Raw genomic sequence first — 24470 nt, 5'->3', positions numbered from 1 at the left:
AGTAGGGATCATAAGGAACTGCACAGGGAAGGAGGCAAGGCATTCACATGGGCTGTAGAGCAATACCTGAAGCCCATGGAAGAAATGAAGAGGAAATCCAAGACAAAACGTCCTTCTTGGGCTTAGGAGCAGCCTGCCAAGGTGTGGCCCTGGGGAACACTTTATGCACAGCTACAGTCTTTAAAGAATGGCTTCCTAATGATAATGAGATGAAAACCAACTTTCTCCCATCAGAAGCTGCTACAATGCATTGCATCCACCACTTTCAGTATGCGTATGAGATGTCAGGTAGCCATGGAGCTCCCTGGCCACCTCATCTCATCCCAAACCATGAAGTGGGGGCTCCCCCTCCTGCAGAGATGGTGCCAGCCTCACATCACATCCAGCAATGCTGTGGGGTGAGGGCGGCTGCTGGCCTGGGTGCCTGCTGCCTGCCCAGGTGCTTCCTGACAGCTGCTGGAGCTCATGCTTCCTCTCCACCGGCTCATGTTGGCTAAAAGATTTTCCTGACGGGGCCAGCAGAGGTTCTGATAGCTTTGGTCTGGGTCTGGCTGCTTAAATGCCAAACCAGAGGCCACTGGTGAAGAAGGCCTGATGGAATTCCGGCTTCTCTGCTGCTGGAAGGGTTGAGAACTGGGTGGTGTTTGGGACTGAGTCACTGCCCACACCCTGCTGCACTCTGTGCATTAAGCAGAGAAAGCATTAGGTTTGGGATAGGTCAGAGTCAGCCTCAGAGCAGATTTTGAGAAAGATTGAGAGTGATTGATTTCATAATATAATATTGGCTTTGATAGTCATTTTAATACACTGAACAGCTTATTAAAATTTCCTGCAATGCATGCGTTTTTGATGATTCATTTTAGGGACTGTTATTTTTTGTAACAGTAGCATGCATGTTAAAAAAGCATATGGCATTTAATAGAGCTTTTCACTTCTCATGCTACTTTTTAAGGGTAATTTGTTTGAACCTACAGCCTCTTGGGGGATTTAGGTGCTTCCAAAAAAAAAAAAAAAAAAGGAGCAATTATCTTTTTGAGATGTACTGTGCAGCCTGTGGAACTATGCAGACTTAAACCAGAGGGCAGGAATAGGATCTGAACGTGCCCTGTGGCCTGACTCGAACACACCCCAGACCCAACCACATCAACAGGAACTGCAGGATAAATCAGCTGTTTGCCATTAGAGATACGGAGGTCATGCCTGGAAGCTTTGTTTGCACTGTCTGTGATGCAGGCTGCAGGTTCAGATGCCATACTTTATAATGACCCAAGCAAATGCTCTGCACTGTGGGGGATATTTGCCTCGAGGAACAGAGCAGAAAGCAAGGATGCCAGCTCTCCAGCCTGCCAGAGCAAAGGCTGTCACTTTTGGTCCATCAACACCTACACTGGTGGTCTTCGTTTGGAGAGAAATAATACTGTGTGATATTGCCAGTACTGCCCACGTGCAGCCATTGTGCAGGGAATGTTGTGCTCTACCAGAATAACAACAAAGTTTTCCAGCAAAAATACATCTATTCCAGATACAGTCTTAGCTCCCCTGCCACAGATCCTATCTCCCTGTGCATATCCTCAGTACTGTGCCAGAAGTCTGAATGCACATTTGAGATGAAGAAATACATTTGTTTTCTTTATTTTGCATGAGAAGACTTGACATCATTTCAGACTAATTGGTAAAAATCATAACCCACATAATACTGCAGCAAAAGCAGCAACACAAGAGCTACACCTGAGTTTCAACAAGGGCAGATGAGTAGGAAGTGGATTCCTAATTGGCCCCTGGTTACCCACAAGCTTGGAAGGACCATTGACTGCTATCACAAAAGGCAACCAGCTCAAATTTGCAAGTTCTAATGGCACAAAAAGATTTCCTAGAGGTCTCTAAGATTAATGCAAAGACATCAGTGTTTAACAGGAACACTGCTCTTCCCACTCCCATTTCCCCTCAGAATGAACTACTGAAAAAGTTATTAAAGAAGGCCAGGAACTGTAACAGGTTAAAACAAAACATCTAATTACCTTTTGCTTCCTCTTGCTACCAGGTAGCGATATGTCCAAGTAGCAACTGCAATCACCAGGATTAACACATGGATTAGGGCAGGAAAGTCTGCTCAGTCACACTGTGACACCCCTAAACATATTGCTGCCCTTTGAGTTATCTTGGATGGGGCCAGGTCTCTCCATCACCGCCCTTTTTGCTCTTCTGCTAGCTTTTGTCACGGCAAAGGACTTTATTCTGACTCACTTCCTACAAAGCTCTCAAATTGCTGCTGTATCTGCCCCTTGGAAATGTCAAGGGAAAGACAGATTGTTGTTATCTGAGCCCAGTTTTCTCGTTTGAAAGGCAGGTTAATGATGACACAGGTCCCGGCTTTAATTACTGGCTAGATCCATCTTGGAGTGGTTAACTCCTGGAAGCTTTCCAAGAAACTCACCCTCCTGCCTACACACAGGCACAGGGCCTGGCAGAACAGGCCGGCTTCGTGCTGCACGGAAGGACCATCTCTTCAGTCTAGGCATGTTCTCCCAGCGCTCTTCTGTCCTCTGCCTTTGCTTTATTTTTCTTCTCATTAATAGGCAAAGATAAATCAATGACAAAAATACTGAGCTATGTATACATACACCCAAATCTGTGCACTTTCCACATCCAACAAAGCCTGAGAAAATACAAGTTTTGCAGGACACTTTCCAGGAACAGGTGTCTTGCATTAAGCCAAACTAAATAAATATTGGACGTGTAATGAAATAAACGGCCCCAGAAGATAACAGTCAGCTTTTCACATAAACAGTACCTTTTCTTATTAAAGGCCTGATGTTTATTCTAGCAGAAATTGCTTCATCGATGCGAGACCAAGTGGCCAGCTATTATTTCCACCCAGCAGAAGCCAGTTCCCTGATAATCTTCAAATCAGGGTCTAGCATCACCTCAGAGCTGCTCCACGGTCTACGTTTCCTTTTGCCCCAAGCAATGCTATGGAAGAGCCCAAACCCACAGCAGCCTCCAGCCCCCAAGACAAGCACGGTCCTACCTGTGCCATCTTCTAAATGCCCGAAGTTGCAGATCTGGCTGATGTTGCGCACCCAGATTTGCATCTCCTCCTCAGTTTTGGCCACCAGGTAGAAGGTGCGGTAGGTGGTTCTCACGATGAAGACGAAGTTGTTCTGGAACTCCTTCTTGATGAAGTTGGGCCCCGAGTGCTTGAGCACCTCGCACTCATTGAGGTCGATGATGCGGATGGGCTTCTTGGCGTGGCTGTTCCTGTAGTACTCCAGCACGTCTGGGTTCCCACTCATGCGCCCTCTGCGCAGCACGAACCAGCGCTTCCGCCAGGCCTGCAGGCAGCACAGACAGGGCCCCATTAGCGTAGCACAGCAATCGCACGCACGCCTGCTTTTCTCTCAGGTTTTACGAGTGTTTCACTAAGCTGGCTGAAGTGTGACTTCCATCCAAAGTGCTTACTATCAGCTGGTGCTTGCGGTAGGAGGCAGAGGGCTGTCAGCTGGGAGGCCATGAGGAACAAGGCTTCTCCCTCCTCATCCCCCTCGGCCTGCCAGCATGGTGCAGCTCCTCTGATGCTTCACCTGCCTTTAGCTGCCGTGGGTGAACCAGGAAGAGATAATGCATTTCCCTCTGTGAAATGAAAATATCTGGGCCCACCCTGCATGCTGTAGCACATAAACTAACACCTGGCAACAAGGATCTCCTGCCCAAAGTGAGGCCTGCAGGTGACCTGCTGGTTTCCAGGGGCAGTAAAAACCTGTTAATGAGCTGTCAGCTACATCTGGAAGCCCAGAACTAACCTTATGGGAGCTGTAGTGCTTGAAGTTAAACAAGAACCTCCCAAACAGTGTAGAACAACATCTGCTTACACAGATGCTGCTTCCAGTGACTCTTAACCTGAACCAAGCCCTGTCAGTACGCCTCCTTAGCTGCTATGGCTGAAGGTATGGATCCTGTACAGGCTTAAATGAAGCTCTGGGAGGACAAAGATGCTGCATCACTTCATTAAGCCACATGCAAGTTTCTAGGAACAAAACAACATTCCCCACTTTTACAGCAGCTGTTTTAGCTCATCAGCACTATAAGTGTCCCTGTGTTGATTAGAGCTGTCACCAACACGCTTACTTCAAGCGCCAGACGGAATCCACCCTGAGCTCAGCTCTGCAGAGGAAAGCTGAAAAAAGTTGCTGGAGCTTGCCCTCATCCAACTCCACACAAATGGCACTGGGGCTCCTGGCTCCATGGGGTGAAGGGGCTCCCATGCCGTTCAGGTGCACAGGCACCATACAGCATACAGCTGGCTGCTCTAATCGCTGCAGCAGTTACGAGTTCTACAAGGAATCATCTGAACAACCAGGACCACCTCCCTGCCTGAGTGCTATTCATGTTCTCACTGCAAAGCGATTCATCACAACGCAGACCTGGGCAACAGCGTGGGTTCAAATTCACGCTTGTTTTTCAGAGTGACCATTTTTAAACTGTCAGATCCAACCATCTGGCCCTGATGCAAAACAGCTGATTTCAGGATGTTTTCACTAACATGTACAAGTTCTTTCTGGGACACTCAGGGATCAGCACTACACATTTCACCTGCAGTTCCTGTGGATACACCGATGATGAAAACAATCAACAAAAAATAGCCATTAGTCAAGAAAAAGTGGTTGTTTTTTTCTCTACTCAAGAGGCTTTCTTGCAGGGCAAAGCTTTTCAGTGTTTTCATACTCACACAATATTTTATCTATAAATATATCTACTCAGCTTGGCAGTTCTTTAATCTATTTTGAAAGCAAAGGACAAATCAAAAACATCACCCAGGAACCAGAGGCTGCAGTATTTAGAGTTCTTGCAAGGCTGAATGAGTGTGCAGCAGCCTAGGGAAAGGAGTGGCTCTCAAAGGGGAGGTTGTATTGGAACAGACACAAAGCAGAATTGAAGTGCAAAGTATTGAACAAAGCAAATTTATGACCTGACCAGGTTTGAAAGAGATTTAGTCTCTGCTGGAATTAGCTGGAGGTAACATCAGATTACTGATAATTACCCAAGTTGCCCAAGATATTGTGTGGGAGCCAAGAAAAAAAAAATGTTCCCCCACCCAAAAATAAAAGAAATGGAAGCAAAGAAAGAAGTGCTTATGGAGAAAATGCTTCCTTAAGTAGCTAATTCCAACAGTGGGGCACAGCTCAGCAGACATCTTGCTTTGTACAGTCCCAGGTGGAGTTCACACCTCCACCACCCTCAATCCGAGCACCATGCATGCTTCGTGCATATCCTGCAGATGCACCGGGACAGCCAGGTCAGCTTTCCTAGCACATTCTCACCCCTAAGCAACAGGAAGAGAAATACCTTTGGAAGAAGATTTAGTGAGTCTAAAGGCCTGTAGGATTCAGAAGAACCTGGGCAACCAGTAGGAGAGCCAAAGGCACAGCTGCGCATTGTGTGAGCCAAAGGGCGGCCTGATGTCCTGCTCCCTGCAGGCAGACAGCCTGAGCAGGATGATGGGAACAGCGAGTGGAGGTGGGGGGCTGCCTGGTGCTCACACTGCTGGGAGAGGAGAGCGGCACTGATGCTGAGTGAGAAACTGGTCATCACGTGCGGTCAGAGGATAGGGCTAGGTGGAAATAACAAAATCAGCGTGGGTGCAAGGGGAGGGTGAGCTACTGAGGACTTTGCTGGGGGCTGCTCCTTACCTGCTGCCAAGGGAGCAAAACCAACAGAAACTGATGAATCCCCCATTGCAGGGTGGGCACCATCTCTCCCACTTCTTACTCTATTTTACATTCTTAGTCCTACCACTCCCTTCTCCAAAATAGCTCGTTTCCATCCTGAAGCTTTCACCAAGCTCTACTTGCAAAATTTGTGCTTCAAACCATTTTTGCTTATCTAGGTGCTGCCTGGCCCGGTTCTTTGCTGTGACCTGTCCCATGGAGCAGGACATGGTGTGGAGCAGCATGAGCCTTCCTCCTCATCCTCATCCCGGCTGGGGCTGCCCCGCACCACGGCTGTGCTCCTCCATCCTGGGCAGTGCTGTTTGTGAGAAGGCTGTATCAGAACAGCACAGCTGTAATCAGACAAGAGCCAGTGCCAATCCAGAACAATTTTCATTTGCCCTTCATAAGTGGGAGCGTTCGGTGCCAAAAGGAAGCCGGAGCTTGCGGCGGCGCTGGTTGGGTGCCAGCCCGTGGCTCGGGTCAGCACAGACTAGCAGTGTTTTCTTTATACTTCTGAATTTTTCACTTTAGATGTGGCAGAGCTGCTTCTAGAGGGGAAAGGAGTGACTCTGTTTCATTTTGGGAGGGATTTTAAGAAATCGATAGCTGCCTACACACCCTGGTGTCTCCAGCATGGAGCTGAACACGGGCTGCTGCTGCACATGGGCAGCTGCTGTGCAGGAGTGCTGGAGGCAGTGCCAGATAAAACAGGCCACAAGCAAACCTGCGAGGTTTTTACCAAGAGCCAGCTGGTAAACAGGGGACAGTGGGAGCTGGGAGCCGGCACAGGAGGGCTTCAGCCAAGGCTGCCTACCTCCCGCCAGGGAACACGTGTTGGTGTGAGATAACCGGTGTCTGAGCACGTAGAAACAAGGTAAATTGACTTGAAATATTACGTGTCCTATGAGTTTTGGGTTTTTTTCTGGTTGTAATAACAAAACACAGAATAGCCAAAAACTTTGATGTTCTTTACCAGCTAAGTTAATGCTCATGACTCCCCCATGAGGATAATCTTTACTGCACAGAGCAAAGCCACAGGGATGGCGAGGGCAGCAGGATGAGCAGCAGCCACGTGCTGGTAGTGTGCGGTCCCACGAGGAGGTCCAGTGGAAAAAAGGCCAAGGGCTCAGTGGAGAGCAGGACAGCAAGGCTGGCTTTGAGCCACACACCCTCTGAGGCCAAACCACAGGGTATCCCTGGGGATGGCCGCCAGCAAAACCATGGGGTGACTGTCCTGCAGCAGTGCCAGCATTTGGGACAGAAGATTTCAAAGAATTATTTTTAGCTGTCTTATTTTAAGGGGAAAAAAAACAGAGGTGGAACTTGATATCATTTCCTATAAATGATTTCAAAGAGAAAGTCAAAATTCATACATGGACAGCCTTGTGAAAAGCAGGGTTGGAGCTGCCCACCTACAGGGCACAGTATTAGGAAGGGTCAAAGCAGCTCACCACAGAGTCCTCGTGCTCCAGAAGCCCAGGATGCCGCCGGGCGCTCCTCCTGCCAGACTTTGCAGGAGCAAAGACTGTCTGCCTGCCCTGCTGGGCAATTAGCTCAATTGCGGAAATCTGAGATGAAGAAGACCTCTTAAAGCACCCAGCCTTTCCCCAGCTGGAGCGACGGCTTTGCTATTTCAGTCCTGGCTGCTGGGTGGCGGATCCCATCAGCTCTGCATAATAAATCTCCTTAATGAGACCGCCTGCGTGCCCCTTTGCTGAGGACAGCTGAGCTCCCTGCCCATCACCCACGGGCTCAGCTTGGGTTTTGTCTCTCTTGCTTGCTGTTTCCTCCTATTCTCTGCTCTGAAGTTACCACCTTGTTCATCAGTGAGGGGCTGAAACTCACAGTTTACGGCTGGGAAAGAAAAATCAATATACATTCAATTCCAGAGAGGAATACTCCTCCTTTGGGATTGTTCCTCCACCTCCATCAGCGTGCAGCACTAATGTGACCTCTAGAGCAGAAAGAGACATTTTCTGCAGCAGTTTTTCTCCATTAGCTGGCCACTGGCGATGCTCCCAAAGGCTGCTCCCTTCTTGGCTGTGCCAAGCCATGTCTTTGAGAGCTGGACTCCCAGCAGCTCTCAGCACAGGTTGGAAATGCAGTTTGGACTACAATGCAATGATTTTGGGACAGACTACCGTCTAACACTCTATTTCTATCTGCTAAGCAGTGACTCACTTACTGAGTCACTTGTCTATCTGCTCATGGTAGTTTCACTATGACTCTAAATGAATCTTATTTCAGGAAAGGCAGCACGAGCTCTCCTCGGAGGAGATGCCACAGGTGTGAAGTGTAAGGGGAAATACCTTCTCTGCAAGATGGTGCAGATACACTCATTGACTAAAAATGCAAACCTAAAAATTTCCTGGACTGTAAATACAGTGAAAGCTTCGTCATAAAGCATCGACAGTGACGTCCTTTAGAACCAGGGAGCTTTTCCTTTGTTGCTGTTTCTCATAAAAAGGAGCCTGCGGTCTGTGCAGAAAAAATGACACACACTGAAATAACAAAGAAAAAGACCCAGACTCAAATGTTGCCTGCTAACCTACACATCTTCGCACTGCCTGCTCCACATCCCAATCCATGATATTTATGGTGCTTTACATATGGAAACATCTGCAACAGAATGAGTCACTGCTGTTTGATAAACATGCAGATTCTTTGTAAAGCAAATGGGTACAGTTGGGTTCAGAGGGTCAAAGGCATAGTGACCTTGAAACATGGGAGGTTTAGGTTCTTAGAAACCTTGTAGAAGATAAGAAAACAAGTTCTGAAAGCAAAATTCAAAATGACATCGCTCATAAATACAGAAAGTAATTCCACCAATGTGTCCGTCTGTGTTTCACTGGGATCAACGTGGCAGGGAAGACGGTCTCATGGGCTTTTAGAAGAGGCGTCTGTGCCTACAGGTGGGACTGTGCCTGGGCTGCCATCACTCTCAGCAGCCCGTCACTTGTCTTGATGGCCCTACAAGAAGCTAGCCAGAGCCAAAGGCAGCCTGCCCTGGGCCCTGCCCCTGCCTGTGGACAGCAGTCACACCCTGTCCTACCACAACCCCCGTGCTCTCCCCACCTTCTCATTTTGTCTGTTTTTCACATCTGACAGAGATGTCAGGCAGATTGTGGTTCAGAGGAGACATCCCAGCAATAGAAGACAGCCCCAGAACGATCAGGCTTGCTTTAAAGACACCGAAGCATCTTTTCCCACCAAGGCCCTCCTCTCGGCTGGGGCACGCTTCTTCCTTCCCGAGGGCAGGCTCAGCAAAGCACTCATCCCTCCTCACTGCCCCCCAGATGACACCTCCTGGCTGTTGCTCTGTTTCTGCAGGCAGTTAAGCTCCCTGACAGTGAAGACTCACAGGCTGGGCCCTTCACACGAGGATGTTTACAGCCTCACCAGCCAGCCAAGAGTTTTAGTTCCATATTCCTTCACAGCACTCTTATGTGCAGCATCTAAAATGACATTATTATTATCATCCTGAACACAGCATGAATTTCTAGAGTGCTTTCTTTCACCTTGAGCCCTGAGTCACTTGACAGCTGGTACAGGGTTGTTACACAGCACATACGCATTGACCAGTTCACCTGCTATGGGTACACCTGCTCCCAGAGCCACGCTGCGCTCCTGATGCTCAGCACGCCTGCCTCACATTGGAGCTGTGCACTCACCCCTGTGTGCTGTTTGCCTTTGGGCAGGCTGTGGTGCAGCTCTTCCTTCTGAAATCCTTATTTACCCGTGATATGGCAGAGGGCAGCGGGTAGCAGCCCACTCCTCTGGCTTACTGCCATTCCTTCACCAGCTGCAAAGCAGAATCCTGGTTTCTTGCGAGGGGTTGGGCTGGGCTTTTTGCAGAAATCAGTTCAGAACAGGGCGAAAGAAGAAACCAACACATTTTCACAGGCCCTCCTGGGTTTAACATCAAAACTTCATTTTCTGTCAGCAGAAAAGGGGCCACTGAAACCTCATGCAGCATAGCAGGGATTCCTACAGCTGCATGAAAACTACCTGTGTAAAACTTATGTAAAAGCCTGGAAACCTTTCAGATCTTTCTAAATTGTTTGCAATAAATTCTTTAATACAGACACAGTAATGAGATAGCATCTTGCCTAGAGGTAAGTTCAAGTTCTTGGAAAGGCTTTAATCCAAAACTCTTGCTCAATCTGAAAGGATTTTTACAAGGCTCTGCGTGGATCCTTGAGATCTTACTACAAGCAAGGCTGCCTGCAAGTTGTTCAGGGAATACATTCAGGGATGGCTGAAGATACTGAAGTCAAAGGACTTTCTGGTTATTTTTGGAAGCAAACGTAGCAGAATGTATACAGTGAAGAGACTGAAGTTTGAACAAATTTTTAGCAAATTTGCTAAACTAATAGCTTTTATGGAAGAGCTCCAAAACTCCCCTGCTAAAGAAAGAAAAACTCACCTTGGGGCTAATCCCCTTCCTTGTAAGTCATCAGCACAATATAAATACAGATGTGCAAAGCATTTATTGCCCAGAAGGAGCTGCAGGTTCCTCAAGCCTAGAGATTGAACCCCACCTCTGGCTATCTGGAATCTCTCTCTTCTCTTCTACTGAGAACTGGCAGTTTTCTTAGTATTTTTACACAAACAGAACAAATTTTGCTGTTTCACCTTGTTAACTGAACATGTGGTGTGAGGTCAGCAACAGTCATGCAGCCTATCTATAACTGTCTGAGCTCACATGATGCTATGGCTCTGAAGAGAAGGAACATAAACAGGAAATTGGGCAAAGTGACTCTTTTAGTAGGGGACCACAACACCATTTTTTGGTGGTTTTTTTTGGTAACTCAACTCTTCAACAACACCCTGCTGGATCTGATGAAGAAAACCAGAGCGGCCGGCACGATCAGAAAGAAAGCCACAGATGTTTACGCTGCAACACTTCTGTCCAACGATGACAGCATGGCTCAGTGCAGGGATGGGCTGGTGTCACACACATCTCCACATCCACCGTGGGCCAGATCTCTTGTGCACCCACATCAAACTCCCCACTTCATGCTGCAAAGGTTTTGACATTTGCACTCTGTTTCTCTCCCAGAATTGCCTGGAGCAAGGAAGAGTGAAGGAAGAAGCAGCAGAGCGGGGAGGAGGCCACATGCATGGGAGGGCTTGTTTTGGGGAGCAGGCCAAGAGCACTGGAAACAAGAACCAACCTTTCTGATGGAGATAAATAGAAAAAGAGAGAGGTCCAACATCACAGCAGTAACCACCAGTGCCCAGAAGAGTTCTGGACCCTGCTGTGTGAGGAGCGCTAGTTCCAGTAGATTGGTGCACTCCCTGTTGTGCAGACACTGGAGATCTCTGCTAGGATCTATGTGCTGGCTTGCAGTCCTTCCCGTGGGAGCCACCGGCCTTTGAGATGACATTTAGACTCTATTGAAGTAAATGGCAAAGCTCCCATTTGCTTGGAGAGGGCCAGGTCCTCCTCTTGACAGGAAGCACTGAGAAATTGAGAGATTCCCAAAAATGGAAACACGAGCTGAAGGAATTATCCCAATAAAGAAAATCTGTCTCAGACTGATGAGCAGCCTTTCTATCAGATACATCAGACAATGAACTCACTGCTTGTGGGTCTAACCTGGGTATGCGTGTTACACACCAGCTGCCCCCAGCCCCAACTTTTCTGCAGCTGGACTGCAAACGTCTTCTGTATCACGGCAACAGAGGCCCTCCTACAGCTGGGTGCTATCTGCCCCACACTGTAGTAAAAATCATAACTGTACTTAAGGGTATGCTAAGTGTGTGGGTGAAACCAAGTGATACACATGGGGCTGAAATGCATGGGGCGAGCTCTTTTGCTGTGGGTGTGTGGGGGCTGAGCTGGGCCAGGCTGAGCCGCACAGCACTGCAGGAGGACAGCTGGGTTTTCACCCAATTGCTCATTTCAAAGTACGGTGTTAGAAAGCCAGTGCTAGGGAGTTTAGACATCTATTTTGATTGCAGTTCTGCTGTTTTCAGCTGCCTTGCCATCAACTACATGGCTAGTTTACCCCTCGGTATTCTGCTAGGCAGCGGTGCGTTTTAAGAACTGGTTTTCCTTCTTCTTTAAAAGCTCCTCTAAATTAATCTTCTCTGCTTTACATTTCACAGGAGACTGAGCTGGTTCTTAGACATTTTTAGAATTATTTTTTTCTTTCTCCTTAGTTTGTGGAAAAGTGGTCATCACTCATATGGCTCATAACACACAACATCTCCTGCCCATCATTTTTTATTTTAAAATACATAAATGTTAGGAAAAATATAAACAGAGCTCCCCGTGCCAGGTTTTCTTTTGTTTGTTTAAGAATCCTCTCGGAGCTGTCGGAGTTCTTCTGTTGCTGCTGCGTCCCATGTCTCCTCCCAGCAAACAGGGTGTGCAGGGCGATGCTGCGGGCTCGTAGCTCAACAGCTCGAGGTGTGCATCACCAAGTCAGCTGACTCCAGTCAGCCCCAGTATCCAAACAGCCATCGTATAAACTTGCCATGCTTTGGGGCGAGCTGCACATTTCTTTGCTCTGCAGTGGGACGACGCTGCTGCCTGTGAAATTCTGCAGACCCACGCATTTTTTCTCACTGTGCTGCTTTGCTCTCTGCCAGCCTCACATCGACACACAAAGCGAGGTGCTCCAGAGCTGGCACTGCTCCCAACCTGCATCGCTCATTCTCAGTCCTTTTTCTTCTCCCCTCCTGATGCGGGATGTTCAAGCTGCAAGCTGCAGATCAGTTAAGTTTCCTCAGACCCCTGTTAGTGCAGTGCTGCAGCCTTGGCTCATTCTGAAGACATCTCTGTGCCCTTGGCTAGCACCTCTGCATGGTGCTGCTATTCATTTGTAACTCCTGAGCCACACAGTCAGAAAGCAGCATGGCAAATCCAGCACCAAGAGAGTATTAAATGTTTATCTTAATTTGCATGCCTTCTCAAACTTCCCTTGCTGAACCCAGCGATGAAATCACAACATGTTCAGAAATATTAAATCATTTCCTCAGCCTCTGAATATAACGGGCTGCAAAAGGAAAACAATCACATTTGGCACGTTGTATGCTTTTGCCTCAATGCTCCAAATTCTGGAGTGCCTTCATGCTGCAGATCTGCACTCTGATCACAGCAGCTCTGAAAACAACTATGTGCTGTGATTTATTCCTAGGAAATCCCCAGACTTGCCAAACAGCAGCTCTGCCTGGAAGCCTGAGTGCCACAGCAGCACCCAGACCAGCCATGAGCCCAGGGTGCCCCAAAGCTGCTTCCTGGCCCCGGCCATGGGCAGCAGTCAGTGCCCTTCAGCCTGACCATCCCTATGGTGTGGAAAGCCAAAATTCAGCATGGCACTAACATGACAGGGTTCCAACCTCCCTGCTGCAGCTTGCAGAGGATGGGCCGGTTTTCCTGAGCAGGTGCCTTCTCTGTGGGGTTACATTCGGGCAGTCATCAGTATTTTGTAATGCAGACTCTGTGTGAGCGCAGCAGGAGTGAAGCTCTCTGCCAAACTCCACGAAGAGTGGAACGGTTTGGGAGTGAAAACAGATTTCAGAAACGAAAGTTCAGCTTGATCTATCAGGAACAACGTGCAATTAACGTTCTCAACAGTATCTCAAATATGAGCAACGTGGGAGAACGGTAATAGCTCCCTTTCCATCATTTTTCAGCCTGTCAGAGCACTGATCTACTAAACACCAAAAGCTAAATCCGTAGCAAATGGAAACTGGTAAACTGGGAGGCAGGCAGCAGTGGTGTGCAGCTTACCCAGACCCCCTCCCCCCCTTTTTTTTAGCAGTAAAACTATGAACAGAGAATGTGCTTGTGGGACGGTGAAATAGGATCAATGTTACTGTTACAAAAGTGAGGACAAAGAGCCAGCTGGGTTTTTCCACAGTCGTTTTCAAAAGTACAGTGTTTATTTCTGCTTTTCTGCAGCTTTTCTCTCTTTTCTCATCCCTCCCCTATCCCCTCTTTCATGAGTTTATGCACGTCAAACTACGCCCAGAAAAAAAAGCCACCAGCCAGCTCTCAGGATGGGGATGCTGCCTTGTGCCTTTGCACCACTTGCTGCTGGTCCGGGTGCCAGCAGCACTGTCACAGCGCTTCTTCCCCCCAACCCCAAAAGGAGGCACCTGAAGCACACTCGGCTGCAACTCCAGCAGCTCTGTTCTCCTCTGATGGGGAGGCTTTGCCAGATGGCTTCTTACTGATTTTAAAGTCATTCTCTTCTGCCTAATCCAGACAAAATTTCTTAAATTCTCAGATCCAAAAATGCGCAGTCCAGAGTGCAGCCTGCAGCACTTGCATGTGCTTGAGAAGGAAGTGAATTTAAGAGCGGCTAATGCTAATGCTGACGCTGTCAACCTGCACTGCTAAACAGGATCTGAAGTGAAATTCAGGCGAGCTCAGAGTTCCTCTGTGATTTTTGAAATCATATAACCCCATTTTCAGTTTTTAAGTGTTTTTTGTTTCATCTAACTCCATGGCAAAGATCCACGAAGAAGGAGAACGCAATAGCACGAATGCTGAGACACCCTCGTATACTGGATCTGCTCAAAGCACGCAGCAGATGACCAAAACCTCCTGGTGTTCCACGGGTGCCACTGCTTCCAGAACAGTGAGGAATGAGAGCACAACTCGTCCACAAGTCCGTGTGGCCACGCTCTGCCCTGCCTGGACTCTCCCACTTCTCCAAGCAAAATGCTTCAACTACCAAAGGTTTCCCCCGCTCCCTTTGCTGTCAGCCTTCAGCAGCAGCACAGCTGTGCCGCTTGCAGGCAGCAGCATGCGGAAAGATGAGGGCTGTGTTTAAACAGGGCTGGTGTCGGGGGTTATTGTCCTAGCAGCAAAGCAGAAGTAGGTGACTGTGAGAGGTTTCAAAAGGAAAGCTAAAGTGAAAGCTTAAGGAGACCCAAACCAGCAAGAAACTCGGAAAAGCAGGAATGAGAAGAACAGAAGGACAAACAAAACAGGCATGTGTGGGGAGAGATGCACTGCAGCATCACCAGGCCCTGGCTGGTTGTTGCGGTGTTTGGGAGGGTCTTCTTGCCAGTGCCAAACAGAAAGGAAAGCAACACAACAGGAGGGAAGGGGTTTCAGGAGGGAAGGTGCCATTCCCGAAACCCTGTGAGGACAGCAGGGATCGACAAGAGATTCCTTGTGTTGCAGTAGGGACCAAAGCACAGCCTTCCTGGGTCTGGACAGACCGGGACCACACAGCCGCTGCTGGAGAACGACCTGGAGCCCCAGAAACCTCCTGTTTTGCTAGCACACTGTGAGCGTAGGGAAGGAGCTAATCAGGACTTGTGCTAATTGCGCTGCCTCTTGCCGGCAGCGGGTGGGGAGGTGGCTGGGAGCCAGCAGCAGGGCGGGTGGGCCTGCAAGCACGCTGGCTCCCCTGTGACCTGGCTCCCCAACCCGGGGGCTGCACTCCCCTTCCCCTGCTGGGCCTCCTGTGGGCCCAGGCCGGCCGTGACCGAGCCCCCAGAGCCCCAGTGCCTCAGCCCTGCCCTGCAGGGACGCAGCTTGCTCCAGCTGCGCTGGGGCTGCTGGGATTACTGCTGCTGGCACTGCTACAGCCTGGTGTTTTTTGACCTTTTACTCTTCCAGAGATAGAAATGGGGTTTGTCTGAGGCTTGGAATAACTTCCTGCGATTGTGCTAGGGAGGGCTAGTCTGACTTGCTAGATAGCTGTGTCTGTCGGGCTGGCTTAGGAATGGAGAAGGCCTCAGCTCTGTGTCTGGGCTGAAGACAGATTTAAAAGACCCCAAAGACACTGGACGTGCCTCAGTGAAAAATAAGCGGACAGCACTGCATGCTGTCCTTGGTGGGGCAGCGGGGCCTGGGCAGCCATTAACAGCCCCTAAAGCAAATGGTGTCCCTACAGGGATGTTTATTCCTCAGGTGGTAATGCACAAATCCTTCCCAGATCAGTGAGGTACATGTGCTTGCACGTGTGGGAAAGTAGATAATGGCTTGAAAATTGATCCTTTGGGATGATGTGAGCAAATTGCATTGTGCAAGCCTCCCCCCCTCCTCCAGCTTTTCCCTACCACAGTCTTCTGGGGCTGCGGCAAAGAGCTGCTCTGCTCTCATTGCACCTTTAGCAGCTCTTGTGCATCTTTCCATTACATTCCCTGACTTTAAAAAGCAGCCTTCATGAGCAGCATTGCAAGTCAAATGTGTTCAGCTCACCATATGGTTGAGGAGGTGAAGTAGCCCAAGGCCTGTGCTGTGCTGTTGTTCTGGCACTGTGGGGCACATAGGAGAAGTCTGGAGCTCCTCTTTGAACAGTGATGGAAGCTAGTGCCTTCAGTCTGGTAAACTTGTGCACCAGTGGGAATCCAAAAAGGACTTGGTGCAGATCTTGTGTGGCACTCTTTGATGGTCTTCATCCATCACCCTGTTGTGCAAGACAAAAATACTGAAACCTAGGAGTTTTGCAAACACAGCCAGTGCACGGGAGCTCACGGTGGTCCTTGCAAGATCTCCACTTGCTACCAGGTAAAGAAGTGCCAACCAGCTCCAGCCATAGCCAGTGAAGTAAAAGCTGGTAGTAAACTCCAGTGCAAATGTTGTGATTGCTGTCCTATCCCCACACTGTGCCATTACTGGGAGAGACAAAGCATGGCCTAACCCAGATGGCCTCTTGTCATTTGGCTGAAATGCTGGAACATCCCCAAAAATTAAGAAAATACGTATTTTATACAAAGACTTTTAGATGTTTCTTGTATTTTACTCATCAGAAGGCAAAATCACTGTGCACAAGTCATGTGCACTAGTTTCTTTGTGTGACTCACTCAACTGGCTGCTTCTGATTCTCTTTGAAATTTGCAGTAGGAATGATCTTTGCTTTTTACTTATAATCCTTTAAACAGCTGAGCATACTGTCACCTGGTGGGCAGGATCCTGGGCTGAAAAAAGCAGGTTAGCACCCCTCTGGCCCATAGTCTCCAAGCAGAATTTGCTGAAGATGCCATGTGCATGTGGTGTGGCCACAGCCCTGTCTGCTCCCTCAACAGCTCTCCTGGGATGAGGGCTTTTCCCACCCTACAGCCAGTGGCTGTATCTGTGCCTTCCCCCAGTGAATGTTTCAGAGAGGTTAAGTCATAATGGAGCCAGCTGTTCTTGACAAGCAAAAGCCCAGCTACCCAAAGCCACATCACATTTGTGCTGCAAGCACTAAAACACAAGACCAATGCATTGAGCACTTCCATGCATGGATACCGTTCATAGGTTTTTAGCTTCAAGGAAATTCAGGATGAATGTCAACATAGGTGGTTTACAACATGGTTTTGTAGTATGGCATGGAAGGGAACATCGAGCCCAGGGCTTGGGCTAAAGTGCACAGTAGTTCTCTTAAAGAGCTGAAGGAAGCTGCAATGGGCTTCACAGTTCATCAGCTAGCACTACAGTTCTGGCTCCTATGTGCGTTCCACATACTTCTTCCTAAACAACAGCATAAAAGAAACTGGAATTTTGTATTCAAATTGTTTTTTAAGACAAAGAAAAGTAGTGCAATCAAAGAGGGATTGCACTTTGTATAAAAACCATCTAGCTTATTTGTAGGGAATTTCACATAAATAATTAATCTTAAGTGCTTTAATTCTTTTGTGCAGTTCTACTGAATTCCAGTTTCATTCAAATGCAGCTTGTTTCAAGTCACATAAAATAATCCCTACTGAGGGAGTAAAAGCTTTGCATAATGCTTACTCTCTAACTTCAAAATGTAAATATAAAAACATGAGTAACTGTATACTAAGCCACACGAAGGCTGAGGTAGTTGTGAAGAGATACAGAGCATCCTCATTTGCAAAAATAAGTGCCAGATTTTTTCTTAAAACTACATTTAGAGGTAAACCATTAGACAGGAACTAATGACTGTATTTTGATGAAAAAATTGAGAAGTACCCATAGAAAAAAAAATGATATCAACACATTCTAATTTAATGTAAAGATTTTTACCTTCTCATTTAAATTGTGATCAAAATCTGTGGTAACACTCATCATCATCAACTAATGCTGTACATAGGGAAACTATCCAAGGGATTGATCTAGTTAAGGGAAGCAGCTGAAAATAAAAGTACAGGTGCCAACAGTCTGAAGAAAACATGCAGCCCATGATAAATGGCGCTGCGTGCAGTGCTCCTTTTCCACCCCAATCACTTATGTCAAAAGCAGAGTGATGGATTGTCACAGCACAGAGCATCTATTCACCCACTATTTAAAGGCATCGGAGGGCTGAGTAATTTGTCCTTCTCATCTCATTTTCATTCCAACAATTTGACCAATTCTTTTGGTTGCTGTGTGGTAAGAAACCACCATATATCTTCATAAGTACCATGAGAACAATTCACGTCAACAGATTCTTCTGAGTTTCTCATACGTGTGGGTTTTTCCCTCCTGCCCTGTTAGCAGAGCCTGAACGGGTGACTGCAGACACACCTCCCTGTTTATTTAAGGACCAATATGCAATTACACCTCATATCACTTTTGCCATCGAAAAGACCACACTAGTGGCATGTACATGATTGTTCACGCTTCGGTAAGGGTGTGTGAAGCAAGCCTGTGGTGCAGTACAACATAATGCCATGCGTAGGTGTGAGAGCAGCCTTACCAGCCCAAAACCAACAGCGGATTCCCCAAAGAATCAACACAAATGTCAATTCAAAACACTGCAGCTCAGCTCCCCAAAGGCTCTCTGCTACCCTAGAAAATCAAAGCTGCAAACAGAGCACCTGCTGCTCAGACTTGCTTCAGACCTCAGCTCCCTTTCCCTGCAGTTTCACTCCCCAAGGTGAAGCATTGCTGGATTTGCCAACTTTTCCAAACTCAGTCCTCTGACACAAACTCAGCCGGGCATCCTGCACCACGGCTCTGAGTGATCCATCAGCATCAAGGTACTCTTACGGCAGCAGGCAAATTTAGTGTCAGCAGAAGTGTTTGATTATGCTGAATATCTGCATGTGCTCTTTCGAAGTTCCTGAAGTCTGCAAAAAAAGAAAGATCTGTAGTTTGGCCCATGCCCCGTTCCCAAAGACGCACATCTTCTCATACTGAGACAACAATTTGCTTTTGCTGCTTGACCCAGTTCCTGGCTTGGCCACAGAGCAGGAAACTGTGCCCATGGTACCGTATCTTCACAGTAACAACAAAACTCAACACGATCTGCTCCATCTGCAGAGCGCAAGAAGCAGCGATTGTGTCAGGAGCTAGAAGCAGAAGCGTGAAGTTCACAGGCACTGTTTTTGCTAGCTGAGTCCCACAAAAAGTGATGTGAGATAAGAGCAGTTTGAGTGCAGAGCAAACAAACAAACACCCTAGAGCATTTTGGTCCTGAGGCTTCAGGACGGTTGGAAGCATTAGGAAAGGCCCTCTAGAGCTCCTGAGAGGCATCCCAAAGGATATGATACTCATTTATCCTAAAGAATAAGCATGCTATTTCACCTCCCAAACTCAACCTGACAGAAAGTGTTTTGATGCAGCCTGTTTCCTGAAGGTACCAAAAAAGCCAAATCATTTAGAACCAAATCACTTGCTTTCCCACTTTAGATCCCAGCTCCAGAATGCACTCACAGTCTTAACAGCAAGTTCAGGAACAGTCTTTTAGCTTCAGTTAAACTGAAATACTTTGAGGAATTGAGCCTGACTCCTTTGGGCTGCAGTCCAAGTCCTCCCCACCGTTTTCACTACCTGAAGCCTGTTCAGTGCCTGGCAAGATGAAGTGAGAATCTTGACTCCAACAAACTGCTGTTAAACCACCTTCTTTTTTTTCTTTCTGAAAAATGCAATTTCATAGTATTCATTTGAAATGTAGATGTTGGGTATAGTGTCATGAAACTGAGTGGACATTCCCTCTTCTTGCGTGAATGCAAGGCACCATGGAAAGCCATGCAAGCACCATACCCAAATGTGTGTGTGAGATATGAGGAAATCTTTCTCAGCTGAATGTTGGATGACCAACATTGGATGGCAAGTAGGCCATGCAAAGCCAACAGGAATGCCTGACTTCTCCCCGGACAGAAGAAGGCATCTCCCTGAGGGGCAGCAATGAGCAATGAGCACCAGGCAGGGTTTGCCTCTGCAGGCCTTGCAGCGGTCCATTCAGTTTCTTTGGATTTGAGAGGGATCTTGGAGTACGGGAGCTTGGGATGTAGAAATAGAAAAGCTGTTTGTGCTTTGAGTAAGGAAGTTTAAATCTGACCTGCAGTCAGGCTGTGCAGAGGAAGGGCTTTATCCACTGCTGTGCTCAGAGCAATCTCTCTTTTGTCTCAAAGGCCACTGCGCTATGACTCACACAGCCATCAGGCTATTAACACTTTTATTCCAACTAGTTATTTCTGGATTTCAGCAGTCAAAATAACTAAAGCCTAGAGTGCTTCCAGTGTAACTATAGAAATTACAAAAACAAACAGCAGCTCAGCCCATGGGTCAGCTGAAGCCAAGCTCTGAATCACACTTTTATTTTTTACCTATAGATATGAAGACAACAAATCAGTACAATTCTCAGCCACCTAGCAGATGCTCAGGTTGAGCTCAGTGCAGATGCTTCTCCATCTGTGGGACATGCTTCCCATGGGACAGGTCCTGCACAGCTGCCTTGAAACAACAGGCAACCCCAACCAGAATATCATCAGACACGATCTGTAGATCCATTTGAGGCTAATAAATGTTGTGAGTTCATCTTTCTTCATCTGTATCCATAATCTGCTTTTTTTTTTTTTAAAGGGAGCTCCTTATAGTGTTATCACTATACTACTTTCATAACGAACGGGAAAGGATTCTGGATGTCTTCAACTTCTCCCTCTCTCTTAAGAGTCCAAATTTACCATATTTTGATCTTCAACATTACTATAAAGGAGATCTCAGTAACCAAATACTCCTCAAGTATGCAAACCAAAGGCTGAAGTGCAACGTGAGAAACCCGATTAATCACAAACGAAGAACAAAGTGGTTTCAACTTAAGCATGCTTAACTTTTAATTGTATGAATGACTGAACTAGCCTCTGGAGACTTCTCAAAGTGCAAAGAATGCCTAACAACTCTGAATGTAAAGGATAATATATATTTAAAATAAAGAGAATGGTTGTCAGTTTTTTATTAGTGTTTATTTATCCTCTAAAAAACCTCTCTATCAGGCCTTTCAGCAGGGCACAGACCGAGGGAGTGGAAGAGAAAAGCTAACATAGCTTACAGTTCTTTAAAGTCATGTGCCTTATCCTAACTGAAAATACTCAGAGCTCAACTCAATGCAAAAGCTCCAAGTTGAGAAAAATAAACTAACACATTAAAGAAGAAAAGGAAAAATAAAATGAATTATTTTTTCTTTTGCTTTCACAAAAACGTACCAATGCAAAGTGCTGTCTGCAGTCTGGTAGCCACGTTACAGAGAGGAGGGAAATGCTGTCCTGTGAAGGCTGAAATAATGCCTGCACGTGTTCCCAGAAGGGTCCCAGCTGAGAATACAGGTTGTGTGTGGTGTCACTGGGGTGTAACACGCTGCCACAGTGCCGAGAGCAGCACACAGGAAGCACAACTGTAGAACCACGGGTGTTGGCAAGGGAGCTCAGGGATGGGCACTGTGTTTGAAACCTTTGTAGCTTTCTACTGTAGATTAGTTGACATTTTGAATAACAAATCCTCTCTGTTCTGCAGGGAAAGGCAAGGTCCATCCTCATGCCGTACGGTGGGTCCTTGCTGATTGCCAGGGCAGGGATATTGTGGGAGTTGCCTTTCAAGGAAAAAACCAGGCCAGTGAAATCCCTTCCTTTGATCCCTCCTCCCCAACAATGCAGAAAGCTGCTCAGTTTTGAGTAAAGATGGAGCCGTAGTCACAAGCAGTAGCAGACACAAAAGAGACATCTGAAAGCAGTGGTTGTACACAGAAAGCAGTAACTGCTTTCCATTTTTAGATTTCACGGCTTATTTGTTTAAACCACAAGAAGACATTTGCATGCTACCCAGTTCTGGTCAGACAAGAAAAAATAAAATAGAAATAAATGCAGAATGAAAAACAGCATGCTAACTTTCAAGGTTAATTTTAACAATGAAACACTTCAGCAAAAGTCCGTCATTGGAATTTGCTTTTTTTTTTTTTGAGAGGTAAGGAATATTATCAAAGCTGACTTTTCAAAGAGGTGGAAAGAAACAACAGAACCCTAACTATTATCTCTTCTTATTTTAAACTGCATCCTACACTTGACACAAACTTAGATCCGAATGCGGGATTACTCCTACTCTTCTCCTTCGCTTGTGACTCTTTCTCACCGTGTTTTTCAGAGAAGCGGTTTGTAAATGTGACTCGCCGGGATGAAGTGCACAAGGAAGGTCTGTGCCACAATGGTTCAATGAACCAGGTTGTTCCTCAACCTCCTAGACTAACTGTTCAGTGCAAATGAAGCCAACTGGGTGGTCAAGCACCTGCTGGTGAGAAGGAAGATGTGTGATGCGGAAGTGCTGAACTTGGCAACTTCTGGCAAGTAAGCGGACTCTTAAACAGAACTTCATGGAGGTGCTTCAGCCATGCAGTATACATGGCTGCAACGTTGGCCTTTGGAGAACAAGTTTGGCTGTGGTGCTGATGGATGTAGGAAGCTTTTAAAGGGCAGGAGAAGAGATGCGGTAAGAGTCAAGGATATATGTGAACTTGAGAGAAATTTTAACTACTGATAATATAAAAGCCTTTTCTATTAGAAAATCATTTTTATAATGGCCTGGAAGAATCACATGCTAATACTTTCTTGTTTGCTGTGTTGGAAGCCAATGCAAAATCTCAGGGAGCTGCTTCCCCTGAGTCACGGAGGAAACTGACAAAGCTTCCAAAGAAGGCAAGGGAGAATTTTTCTGATGGTCTTGGTATATACAGCATACAACACAAAGAGTTTTGCTCGGCCTTTGCTGCCAACAGGCAAAAGCTGCAACATTTGAGCAGCTGGGTTCCAGCAGATATTAAAAAAAAAAAAGCAACCTTACTATTTTTTTCTGGTTTTCTATCTGCTTCTTGGTTTAGATGAAGCAATTCTTGTGCCACTTTTTAATTCTCATATCAAGAAAGGACTGCTTGCTGCCAATTTCCATTTACCCTACCTTTCATATACTGTTTCACTTTTTATTGTGAGGTCAAATCATCATCATCAAAAAGGTAATATGCGAAACAAAATGGATTGAGATACTTCGACAACTCATGCAATATTAAAATTCTTACAATCTATGCTGGAAGCAACAGGATATTTTTAACTTTGTTACTAAAAAGACACCCATAAACCAGTAACACGGCAAACTAATGGTGTCACGCTCTTCTGCCCATTTCTGGTCTGCCTGGCAAAAAGTAAATCTTAATTATTTTCTCACTTCTGAAAAGCTTGATGTGTGCCTTCCAATAATTTATTCATGCAGTGTAATCAAGCACAGAATCTGACCCAGCTCAGCAGAGGCTTGATTTCCAGCTCTGTGGTTTCCACCGCTGCGCGTATTTGCTGTTTTCTTACCAGCAATTGTATCTCTTGCTTTGAATTCTACTGCAGAAAGAAGTTTCTAGTTGGTTTCTTTAACCTTCTTTAACCCTGAGGAAGTCTTCATTTCAAGGCTGTGGTGAATGGTGAATTGCCATGAACAGGTAATATGACCATTTGCAATTTTCTTCTTAATGACTGCTCGCTAAGTTATCCATTATTCACTTGTGCCTGAAGTGCCCTGGCCAACAATTCTTTTCTGCTCACGAAGAATATTTTGTTGTTGTTTAACACACCCTATACCCAAAGGGACAAATGCTTGGAAGTGTTTACAATTGTTACTTGTTTCTTGGAAATAATGATCCATAGATAAAAAGAGCAGTTCTGCACTTACAGAGCTTCTGGTCTTACCGATTGTTTGAACTCACTTTTGAAACCCATCATGTTTGTATTTTATTCTGTGCCTTTGTTCTTCCTTAAAGTTAAGTATTATGGGGCATACAGTACGCTATCATTATATTATTGCAGTACGGTTGTCGTGGAGTTGCAATACATACACAATGATTCATTTGTTTCAATTCTTACTAAAATCAAGCAGAATAATCTGATTGCCTTGAAAGGAAGCTGGAGCTGGATGAGGACTTTGCATTTGATCAAGTCAAGACTCCTCCTCGGAGGCAGATTCTGTGCTCAGTCCTAACTGACAAATAAAACAACTCCCAGTTTTATTTGTAGTGAAAAGCTACAGGTGCACAGAGTGTAAGACTCACGTTTCGGTTTTGCCTTGCACTGCCACAGCAGAGAGTTGCTGCCTCTGTCCTGCTCCGGGGTCCCCATGCCAATGCAGCTGCCTGCAGACCCACATCACTTTCCCCATAACATCCCATGAAGTAAAAGGCAATTATGAATTGATGACATTTATGACATGAATGACCAAAAAGCTGAGCAAATCAAGGAACGACATCAAGCCGGCTGTGTGACACAGTCAGACATGCCTTGCAAAACGAGAGAGGAGCAGAGCTGCCTGGGCCTTCAGCAGGGAGATGGCGATCTGGATAGCGGTACTGGGAAGAGGCGGCACCACCCGGCGCTAGCAGGGTGATAACTGCACACCGCCGGTGCTGCGCACTGGCTGGAAGGGCTCAGGCCAGAAGGGTATCTGTGATGGCAGAGCCCTTGTCAGCAGCCATCAGCCTCTCCTCTCACCCTCCAGACCCCTCCAAAAGCAGAAGGATGAAAGCTGGGCCTGATAATGTCTGCGTCAAAGTAAAGAGGACAAAGTAGCCCTGTGGATTTTGTGGCCACAAGATGAGTCATGTTGGAACTGTGGGT

General features: G+C 46.7%; 1 protein-coding gene across 1 annotated transcript in view; it reads right to left on the bottom strand.

Annotated features, from left to right (window-relative positions):
* GAB3 (GRB2 associated binding protein 3) overlaps nt 1-24470 on the bottom strand; it is a gene marked incomplete at both ends in the record, with an annotated part of 50321 nt that overhangs the window by 11869 nt on the left and 13982 nt on the right. Inside the window, one exon of the mRNA XM_079542113.1 lies at nt 3029-3332. Within this exon, the coding sequence (XP_079398239.1) occupies nt 3029-3332 (304 nt within the window). The remainder of the gene's footprint in view (nt 1-3028; nt 3333-24470) is intronic.

This window comes from Tetrao urogallus (genome assembly GCF_951394365.1).
Source record: "Tetrao urogallus genome assembly, chromosome: 13".
Lineage (NCBI taxonomy): Eukaryota > Metazoa > Chordata > Aves > Galliformes > Phasianidae > Tetrao > Tetrao urogallus.
Note: the sequence above shows the minus strand (reverse complement) of the source record. Positions and strands in the feature narration are given on the sequence as shown.